This window comes from Prorops nasuta, unplaced genomic scaffold (assembly GCF_024137725.1).
Source record: "Prorops nasuta isolate Cenicafe-Biocafe unplaced genomic scaffold, Cenicafe_Pnas_1.2 PNAS00007, whole genome shotgun sequence".
Taxonomy (NCBI): Eukaryota; Metazoa; Arthropoda; class Insecta; order Hymenoptera; family Bethylidae; genus Prorops; species Prorops nasuta.
The window spans coordinates 4,031,824-4,042,948 of record NW_027116804.1 but is presented as its reverse complement, the minus strand read 5'-3'; the positions used below and the strand labels follow the sequence as shown (position 1 = coordinate 4,042,948).

The 11,125-nt window shown below is 34.5% G+C and overlaps 1 protein-coding gene across 1 annotated transcript; it reads right to left on the bottom strand.

Moving 5' to 3' along the window:
• Positions 1-288: 288 nt before the first annotated feature.
• Positions 289-1,695, bottom strand: LOC136774903 (uncharacterized). The gene is made up of 2 exons (XM_066729378.1): positions 708-1,695; positions 289-623 (listed from the first exon to the last, which is right to left on the bottom strand). Exons 1-2 carry the CDS (start codon positions 1,693-1,695, stop codon positions 289-291), a joined length of 1,323 nt encoding a protein of 440 aa, XP_066585475.1.
• Positions 1,696-11,125: the final 9,430 nt, after the last annotated feature.

Here is an 11,125-nt window from a genome sequence, read left to right as displayed (position 1 = left end):
ATATTCATCGCACTTCTCTCATCCGTAACATCACATTCTAAGTTTGAAATTATTTTCTTCTTGGCATTAAATGCATTCTTTTGTTTATCAAACTTTAAGATATCATTGTCAATTTTGTGGACATAATTTTTCACTTTACCGGTATTGAAACCAGATCCAAATTTATTTATTGTCATAGTGAAGTAGTACGTTGAACTGAGAAAATCTTGAAACTGCAATCTCTTTTATATAGAATAACGCTTTCTTTTCTTATTTAGATCCTGTCAATTTGTAACTATTATGCTCGATTTAATCATTCAACTTTTCTATTCTTTCATCAATTTCATAGGTATGTTTTTTCAGCAGAGCTGTAATTTTTTCCTCAAGGATCTCGCATTTTGATAGACATTCATTCAGCTTTAGACTGTATTCATTCATTTGTTTTGTAAAGCTATCACGCTGAGACCTCAAATTATCCATCAGAACACTAATATTCACCCCACTTGTCTCATCAGACACATCACATCCCAAGTTTGAAATTGTTCTTCTCTTAGCATTAAATGCATTCTTACGTTTGTCAAACTTTAACGTATCATCGTCAATTTTGCTGAAATAATTTCTCACTTTACCAGTATTGAAACCACCTCCAAATTTATTTATCGTTATAGTGAAGTAGAACGCTGTACTGGAAAAATCTTGAAACCACAATCTCTTTTATAAGATGATACCTTCTTCATGGAGCTCCTCAATTATTGACTGTATCTCATTATGGTGATTCGTATGACCAGCAGCAGATGATGCAATTAAAAGTTTTAAACGCTCGACCAATTTGTTTGGATCGTTCCAATGTACATAGCTCACTGGATTATTAGTAACACGCATGTATCCCTTGCCTTGCACAAGTTTTGCCTTCGATGAAAATAATGTACTAATTATTTCCTTCCATTTATGACCCTTATTCCCACGAAGCTTTCCTGTGCTAGTGTTATCTTGTCTCTGCACATTAGGTTGAGAAAGAATACTCTTATATGTGCCTAAATCATCTTTAGTATAATCTTCAGGTTCTTTCATGAAAATCAATTCAAATAGATCTTTCGTGCTACGATAATACTCCTTATCAATAATAATAAAATCTTTGTAATCATCAACTTTAAAAGCACATTTCCCAAGCCACATTTTATTCGTCGCTTTATCTATCTTAACTCCAAAATTCTTATCAATTATTTCCGTAGTATCATTATTCAACAACTCTAAATATTTGGATGCAATTGAACCAGCCTGTGTCGTAGATCGATTAGCATCTTTTACAGTATCTTCAGATCTTTGCAGTGGGGGCTCAGTCTGCACAGGAAATTCTAATTGTTTCGCTAAATCTTGCATCCCTTTTTCATCATTCCTCTTCACCTTCTCCTCCTTCTCCTCCTCATCATCCTCCAGAGAAAGGTACTGTGTATCGTGCTCATTATCCGATGAATGACCTTGAACGTTAAATCTGGAGCTGTCTATGAAATCTTTCCGCTGGGGAGTTGAGGTGAGATAAGACTTTTTTCGTTTCATCGGAATTATGAAATATTCCTCATGTGAGAGAGATCTCCTTATCGGTTCCTGCTTAATCTCATGTTTCGGTGCAACGAAGATCGCTTCATTATGTTCGGTGAGCTTCTTTAATGGTTTAACTATCGGTTTAAAAGTTTTACTTAAACTGTCTTCCAACATTACTCTGTCTGATTTGACTGCGCGATATTTTTTACGAATTACTTCACTTGTCTCAGCAATCTTCTGTAGAAGCTTTTTCTCTTTCATTTTGTAGAGTTATTCTCAATTCAGTATATAGACTTGTTCAACGATCGAGGTTAAACTAACATTTTTAACCATTAACATCACTCTTTAATCACAGCATATTTATTGAAACCCTTTCGATATCGTCCATTTTGCATTGCACTGTCTTTATCAATTACTAAAAACCCATAATCACGCTTCAACAATTTGAACACAATTCACAAAATTTTTCAAACGCCATATCTGTATTCACATTTTCGTTATATATATGTTTTAGGTTAGTTCTATCTTGTTTAAATATAATTAAAAAATTTGCATTATCACGTATTAGATGTTTTGGTATCCTTGCATAAGTCTGACAAAGATAAAAGCAATCAATCTTAGAATGCCTACCCATGGAGAAGTAATCTCTTATATTATCCTGCTTATCGGTTGCGACATCATCAAATATGAAAATCGAATTTGGTAGTGCTTCTGCTACTTTTATAACCTCGCTATTATTAGAAAATTGAAAGTAACCAATTTCTTCATTTTCCGATAGTAGCCGCTCCAAGTATCGATATTTTGGTTGCTGCATTGATTTTGAATAAACATATAGGTTTTTAAATCTTACACCGTGAGGACTTTCTATGAGGCTCAGCAATACGTTTGTTTTTCCACAATTTGAAGGTCCACAAACTATACAGCGAATGGTTGATGGGAGTAGAGGGCCGTGACGTCTCATGCATTTATCGGGTTTCGGTAATCTATATTAGAGACGCGAATACCGAGCGGTTGCTTGACGAAATCCATGACTGATTATCTTATAGATATACAACCTATTGATAGGAATGAAACGAATTGATCGATCAGTTCTCATTATGTCGTTCTCAGTGTTAGTCGTGTCAAAATTGGAGGAGTTAACTGCTGAACAGTTGGAATATATACCGAAAATTATACTTTTAAAGCACTTTCCAAATAGTATTAAAGAGGTTTGGAATAAATTACCTGAACACATTCGCGCAGATCCTGAAGTACAACAATATTACTGGTGTTTCAAACATTATAATCTTCCTAATTAAGATCATAATGATGGATTGCCCCCCTCAATAAAAGATTGCTGGGCTTGTCAATAAACTCAGTGAGAGAGAGAGAGAGAAAGAGAGAAAGAAAGGTCCACATGGTGAGCTACGGCTGTGGCGCCTATTTCAATAAAATACTGAATAAACTACCGTACGAGCTACATATTCCTGGCTACAATTATTGTGGGCCAGGTACTCGACTTAAGGAGCGCTTAGCACGTGGTGATCGGGGCGTAAATCCTCTGGACGAAGCCTGTCGTGAACACGATATCGCATTTTCAATATATAAGGATCTACCTCCACGTCACCAGGCTGACAAAGTGCTTGCACAGCGTGCACGAAAACGCGTCACAGCTAGTGACTCATCTTTACGTGAACGAGCAGCTGCAACCGCGATCTGGGCATCTATGAATGCAAAATGAAAACTTGGCTTAGGTTTACGTGTATCTGGAAGAAACATGAAGAAGAGAAAAATTCGTGTACCAAAGAAACGAGGAGGTTTATTGAGGAAAAAGCAATTTAATCCAAAAAAAAAAAACGGGGGGGTTTATTACCTCTGCTCCCACTGTTGAGTGCAGTGGGCGCATTATCTGGAGGGGCAGCAGGTATAACAAAATCTGTAAACAACGCGAAAGCGTCCAAGAGACAATTGGAGCAAATACAGTGTCACAATCGTTTAATAGAGGGCAGACGTGGACACGGTTTATACCTAGCCCCTTACGGGCAAAAAGGAGAGGGCTTGAAATGAGAAAACAAAATAAGCAACCTTCCAGCATCTGGAGCTACTAGTAATATTCAATTATTATATGAATGTCATGACATACCGCATTTTCGTGGAATCTTTTTGCGTACATCTCTACCACAAACCGTGCTACGCAATGAGTGTACAATCGTAAATCTCAATGACGAGAAAGGTTTCGGCACACATTGGGTTGCCTACGTTAAACGTAATGTGTGTAAAGTATTTCGACTCCTTCGGAAATTTGAAACCCCCAATTGAACTTGTAGAATATTTTGGACCTTCTGCTATAATCTACTTCAACTATGATCAATATCAATCGTATGGTACAAGCATATGTGGTCAGTTTTGCGTCAAGTTTCTACGTGAACAATGTCTTTAACGGTTACGCTGTCTGACCGCGAGTCCATATTGGAGACAGATTTTTTCCCACCGATCAATCTTCAGGAGGGGCAATATGAACTTGGTCTCGTAGACTTTCAAAGCTTCAATTCAATCGATAATGTTGTCGAGTCGAACAATAAGTTTTACTACGATACCGAAGATCTGACTATACCTATAGGTTGTTATGAGTTGAGTGCTATGAATGATCTTTTGCGTACATTGATGCATGAGGCGGATAATGAAGATGTTATTATTCTACGTGCTAATAATAATACGTTGAAAAGTGAAATAAAGTGTAAATATCTGATTGATTTTACAAAACCTAATAATATAGGCTCTTTATTGGGTTTATCGTCAGATCGAATTATTCAGCCGAACACTCTAGCCGATCAGACCAGCCCGTAAACATTATAAGGGTCAATATTTTACGAATTGAATGTAATATTACTGCTGGTGCATATACAAACGGCAAACCTCTACATGTTATACATGAATTTTTTCCAAGCGTCCCACCTGGCTATAATATCTCGGAAACACCGAAAAACGTCATTTACTTGCCAGTCATTGTGAAAGTAATTGACCGTCTTACCTTGCGCATTCTCGATCAGGAAAACCGTCTAGTAAATTTCGGTGGGGAAGAAATTACATTTCGATTACACATTAGAAAATGCTAATTTACAAGAATACTTATAAATCACCGATACCAGATGAGCCTACCATCAGTCCAACAGTTGCTGCAGGACCAGATACATTGGGTGGGGATTACGTTAGAAGACCGCTAACAAGAAAAAATATAGCCTTTCTTCAATCACTGGGTTTCAAGGTCAGAAATAAAGATGGACCTGTTGGACGTAACCGCACAACCTGTGTAAGACAATCGCATTACTAAAATGGAAATACATGCTTACAATCCGTAGTCAAATGCATCATTGGGAAATAGTGACGAAATTCGAATTCCAATACAATAGCAAGATTTAATTCTTCTACCATGTGAGAGTTACCTTTACATAGAAGGAAAATTAATCGAGGGTACTCGTGCTCAGGGTGCAACAGCTCATGATACTATGGGACTTGACTACAATTCCATGGCATTCTTGTTCGATGAAATTCGCTATGAATTGAATGTTATTGAGATTGACCGCAGTAAGAATGTGGGTATTACTAGTTACTTGAAGAATCTCATTTCCCTGACTGGGGAGGAGAGTACGAGTCTACGCCATTCAGGATGGTTTCTATCAGATTATAAGCCTACGAAATATTTCAATTTTTGCGTACCACTGAAAATGCTGTTGGGTTTTTGTGAAGACTATAAAAGAGTCATAATAAATATACGTCATGAGCTCGTTCTCATTCGAGCGCGTAATGATACGAATTCGATATACTTTTCAACGAAAATCACCGACTCCAAAATTGATGTGCAAAAAGTTCAATGGAGAATTCCTCATATATTTCATTAAATGAATACACAAAACTTCAATTTCTACGTATTATCAACCAAAACAAGAGCCTCACCATGGCTTTTCGATCTTGGGAGCTCTACGAATACCCGCTTCTACCGGAAACACAGAGGCATACGTGGGCTGTAAAAGCTGCAACACAATTGGAGAAGCCTCGATACGTTATTCTAGCATTTAGAAGAAATAAGAAGAATACGCAGCATATGAAGGTGCTTGACTTCGACGACAGCTTTGTTCGTGATGTTAAAGTCTATCTGAATTCTGAGTTTATTCATATGATCGACTCGATACTGTTACTGAAACATCTCGATTTTCTGTACTATATGATATGTATGTTAAATTTATTCAATCATATTATGCTGGAGAAAAACCATCGAAACCAATGCTTGATTACAAAAATTTCTTAGAATTTGGCCCTCTCTTTGTCATTGATCGTTCGCATCAAAACGAATCTGTTAAATCTGGCACGGTTGACGTTAAAATAGAGATCGATTGTTCTAAAAATATTGCAAGTAATACTACTGCGTATTGTTTAATTATACATTATAAAATTGTTGAATATTACCCGCTTACAAGTATTGTTAGAAATGTAAGTTAATCGTTAATAGTTAGAAATGTAAGTTAATCGCTAATAGTTAGAAATGTAAGTTAATCGCTAATAGACTATAGTTAAGCTTATCATTATAATGAAGGAAAAAAATAATAAATAAGATATAATAATCATTTATTTGTGTTTAAATCATTTCTTACAAATGTTTTTTAAATTACTCTTTTGAAATTTGACTAACAATTGCAAATGTCATATTATTGTAATTTCCACCATGATACGTGAATGTTAATATTTGATTTGAAGCTGCATCTTGAAAATTCTTGAATTGTTCTGGTTTTTCCAGTAATGCCATCATCCTCGCAGGCAAGAAGAACCATTCCTTCGTAACCAGCTTTGCTATCATTCTCTCTCCATATTTGGTTTTAATTTTCGATAATTCAGTAATTCAGTATGACCCCCCAATCTCCAAAGTATTCAGTTTTATAAAGGTTTTGGTTCTACAGTTGCGAGATCATTAATCTTAGTTAAGGGGGTTGTCGCAATATATCGTTTTCTTAAGAATTCTTTGAAAAAATTAATATTGGTTTATTTCATTAATATCTACCCCATGTTAAAATTTCAAGAAGGTAGGCTTCATAGTTTTTGAGAAAAAAATTCATAAAGTTACACGCTTATACATTGCATCTTATGGACAAACCGTTGTGAAAGTTAGAGTTTCATTAATAATAGCAAAAGTTTTCTTACCATTTGTTTCAAAAATCGACATTATGTTGAGAAGGTTGAGTAGAATAACATGTTTCAAAATGGAAACATGTGCCTTCATAGTTTGCGAGATATGTCCTTCGAAAGAGTGCCCTTTCGTAATATTATCATCGTGCGTAAGACATGGGTGGGAAGTCAGAACGGAGACTTGGCAACGCCGTACGTTCGAAATATCAGCGCGAAGATCATAAGTTTTGAATGTGCATTAAGAGTATAATACATAATAATTGAAGAAAAAGAATGAATAAAATCTTGTAATTTTATAAAATTGAAAATGGATAAAGGATAACAATAAATTAATAATAATAAATGGTAAATTTGTTGGATACTTCTAAGTACTAACAGCCAGCTCGTAAGGCTAGGTAAAAATGCAGCGTTGCCAAACCGCTGTACTCTCCTATATAAACTAGTGTATATGTATGCACAGACAAGGCGCAGCTGTGTGTGCGTGTACAATCCCTACAAAAAATTTTGTTTCGAAGAAAGAAGTAGGAGCATAAGAATACGATTACCGATGGCGGCATAATTTTTGATGCGGCAGTACCACGAAAACCCCCTTAAATCCATTTCTATAATAAAATAATATTAAGAAAAGAGAATAACGTAAAAAGAAAAAAAGAATTCTTACCTTCTAAAGATTTTCTACGACAATTACGTGATAGTAAAAAAATATTCTGTCTGCAACGTGACACTAGTACTTTGCACTGTGCTTGAAGCTTCAATACTGCTATTACACCACAATAAAATATTCTGACTGCAGCATTACAGACTTGAACTTTCGACTGCTTCACGCTTCTAATCGAGACTGAATGAAATTTCCTAATTGTTAGCGTGGGTGACTTTGAATAATATTGTAGGAAGGGATAAGATATACACACTTATTGGAAATTGAGAGTAGGGGAAGTGTTGCAGGCGAACGAAATTTGTAATAGGTTACTCTCTTATGATTGTAGATTTCAAAGAGAAGTCATTATTTTAAACGTGTTGATACATGTAGTTTTTAGATCAAGTAGTTGTTAATTAAAACAAATGAATCCAGTTAATTATATACACGTTCCTTAGATAAAGTGACATCAGTCTAGAATATAAACTTTTCATTGTTTAAAAGCGAGTCGTGAGATACACGTTCTTCAGATCAAATAACTATCATCTAAAACAAATATATTTAATTCAAACGTGTTATAACACGTACTAGATGGTAAAGATAGTCACGTTCCTCAGATAAAGTAATGACAGTTTAAAATATAAACTTTTCATTATTTAGAAACGAATCGTGAGATATACGTTCATTATTATTTGGGAGGGGAATACTAGCTTCTTAAGGACGTATCCTGAGTGCAGCTTAAAATTTACGAGCGCATCAATGACATCTTGAAAATCTTACTTCACACTGTGACTCTGTTTAGCACATGGGTTCATTTGTCTGCTCTACTTGTGAGAAAAGTCATGAGAAAAAAATAGCTAGAGGCTGAATGATTTGTCTGGTCTGCTTGAGGGAGGAAAAGTCACGAAAAAATAGCTAGAGGCTGGTTAAGAGGGTAAAATATGGTCAGAAAGTATCGAGCGCATCAATGGCTTCTTGACAATCTTACTTCACACTGTGACTCTCTTTAGCACGTGGGCTCATTTGTCTGGTCTGTTTGTGAGAAAATTCGAAAAAAATAGCTAGAGGCTGGTTGAGAGGGTAAAATATGGTCAGAAGGTATCGGGCCATTTTTAGAGAGCCCTGGGAAAGCTCACAGGAGGAACATTGGGTGGTCCCTAGAATTTCACTCCTCATTGTTTCGCAAAAGGAAAAATAATGTCTGTTAACTAGATGTGACATGTAGAGAATGCTTGCAGGAAGATGTAATGAATAATCTATTCACTTATAATATGCTTACAGTAATTTTTATTCAACATTCAAAAGATTTAACATATAATACTTTTATTCAATATATATATATATATATAGTTATTTTTAAATATAAAAATTGGAAAAATATTAAATTTTATTTCCTACGATTTTTACTGTAAGCCTTAATTTATAAAGAAAATTTATTATAAGTACTTTTTTGTGATTTCTAAATATTAATTTAAGAAATATTTGTGACATTTATTATATTTACTTTCTCGGTAAACTTCTACCGACGCCTATCACGGTCGTCGTTAAGTTAACGATAGAATTCGGTAGCGACCGGGACATTTTTAATGACAATTATCGAAAACTTTGTGTTACAGAATCGCTCTTAGCGATATCTCTCGGTAACTCGATTCAATTACCGAAAGTTGTCGGTAACTAGTTACTGAATCTATATAGACGGAAGTTACAGAATCGCTCTTTTCGTTACTGTAAGCGACAACTATCGGTAGTTTGCGATACTGATAGTTGTCGCGGTGGTAGGAAAGATTACCAAATTATAAAATGACCAAATGATATTTACGCCAAAAAACACTAACTTCACGTTGGTCAAAAGTCGGTATTACAGATTATTGATTAAATCGGTGGTAGGGAAGATTACCAAATGATAAAATGACAAAATGATATTATATTTAATTTGAAATTGTATTCGAGATACAGATTTGTGCAATTTAACCTACTGGAGGACAGCCTGGGTATGAGGTTACACCCTATTGGAAATATTTCTATAATATTTTAAAGCCATAAAATATCTATTACGCTTGTTTTAGCAAATTAAATAAAAAAAGCATTTTTCTCTTATTTAACGAACTAAAACGAAAGAGACTATTTGTACTTGTGTATAAAATATTATAGAAGTAAAACCAATGGATGGGTGTACACCTTGGGCGTTATAATTACTATTTTCTAGAAAATTGTGTTAAATAATTTAAAACAGTAGGATTTCTGAAACAATAATCAAAGAAAATAAAAAATTCTCTCATAATTGATGTATTATATTTCAGATTTATATACCAATAGTTAGAAAATTAATTACGTTGATTTTAAAGTTAATGGAAGTTACTATCGCATAGTTGCCAAAGATGAAGAGGATAGGAGAAGACTTTTAGGTTTCTTCTTAGCTTGAACTTAACAATTTTTTTTTAAACAATAATTCTGTATAATTTTCGGAGTGTGATGATTTTGCTGTGCAAGAATTGCAAAATATGGTAAAAAATAATTGGATAAATGTGAAGGGAGGAGAAATACATCAAATTGAAAGATGTTTAGATAATTCCTTCGCGTGAGTATACATAATGTAACATTTATTTTATATTTCTTTAATTAAATTTATATTTACCATTTTCTTCAGCCAAATGAAAATAATATTCAACTCTTCCAATGATCCGAGAATGCCATACGATGCTTTTTATTCACAATATGAAGAAGATGAAAGCATCGAAAACCAACTTTCTAATAGCAATGTTGAAAAAGACGAAGATAATGTAAATGAGCAGTTCTTAACAAAGAAAAGTTCCTCCACTGATGCGTCACAAAGTACAGATTTTACTGGTAAATGTTCTATTGACGTAATTACAGTTTTATTAAACACTTTATACTTTGATTGTACAATGACCAACAGATATATGGAGTCCTTCGATGCATTTAGGATCCGCGTTAGAGCCCCTGATCACTAGTAATTCAAGAGAGAAAAGCGCAAGCTAACAAACATATTTTATTAAATAAACTAAATTTAATTATTCAAAGTTCTTTTAATCTAAAATGTTAGTTAACTCGTACTTTTCCGTTTTGCGTAATTGGCATTGGGGGGTCCTCTAATGCGGTTCCTAAATGCATCAAGACACGCTATTTCTGCCGATCATGTACGTTTGATTTGTTAATATTAATTTTATTATTTTTCTAACAGATGATCAAACTAAATTTATATTGGATAAAATATATATATATATACAGGGTGTAACGAAACGACCGCCTTTTCTCGTAACTGGAGGTTCGGGGTGACAAACTGAGTGCACGTGTAAAATTTCGTTCGAATCGTTCAAGAGGTTTAAAAGTTATTTCTATTTAAAAATCACCCTTTTTCAGTCCTTTTCGAACGACTTTAACTGCATAATGGAAAGTGGAGAAAGTGAAAAACAATTGATGAGCACCCAGCTAGAATGTTAAAATTATCGATCGCGTGCGGTAATACTTTTGCTATTTAATTCTTTAATCTGGCTATTAGATTAATTTTAAAAATAACAAAATCCTTTATATTACAATTCCAATTCAATTCAGTACAAGCATCATTGACTGATTTGATGGAAAGAGCGAGTTGACGCAATGTAAAGGAAAGTATCAAAAGCTAAGATATCGCGCGAGCGCAATGATAACTTAATAGACAATGCATGAGGGCATTCTCTTTCTACTAACGAAGCTAAAGGGAATGATTCAAAATCAATACATTGATGAAGGAGAAAACTAAACTCACCCATTAAATGTTCTGCAAGTTCCTTTAAATCGAAGTTTTTGAAA

Excerpts from the sequence above, each read along its gene's own strand:
- LOC136774903 (XM_066729378.1), bottom strand. The coding sequence starts at position 1,695 with ATGTTGGAAGACAGTTTAAGTAAAACTTTTAAACCGATAGTTAAACCA. Across the intron at positions 624-707 it reads TGAGGAGCTCCATGAAGAAG|GTGGTTTCAATACTGGTAAA; the intron begins GTATCATCTTAT and ends ATAAATTTGGAG.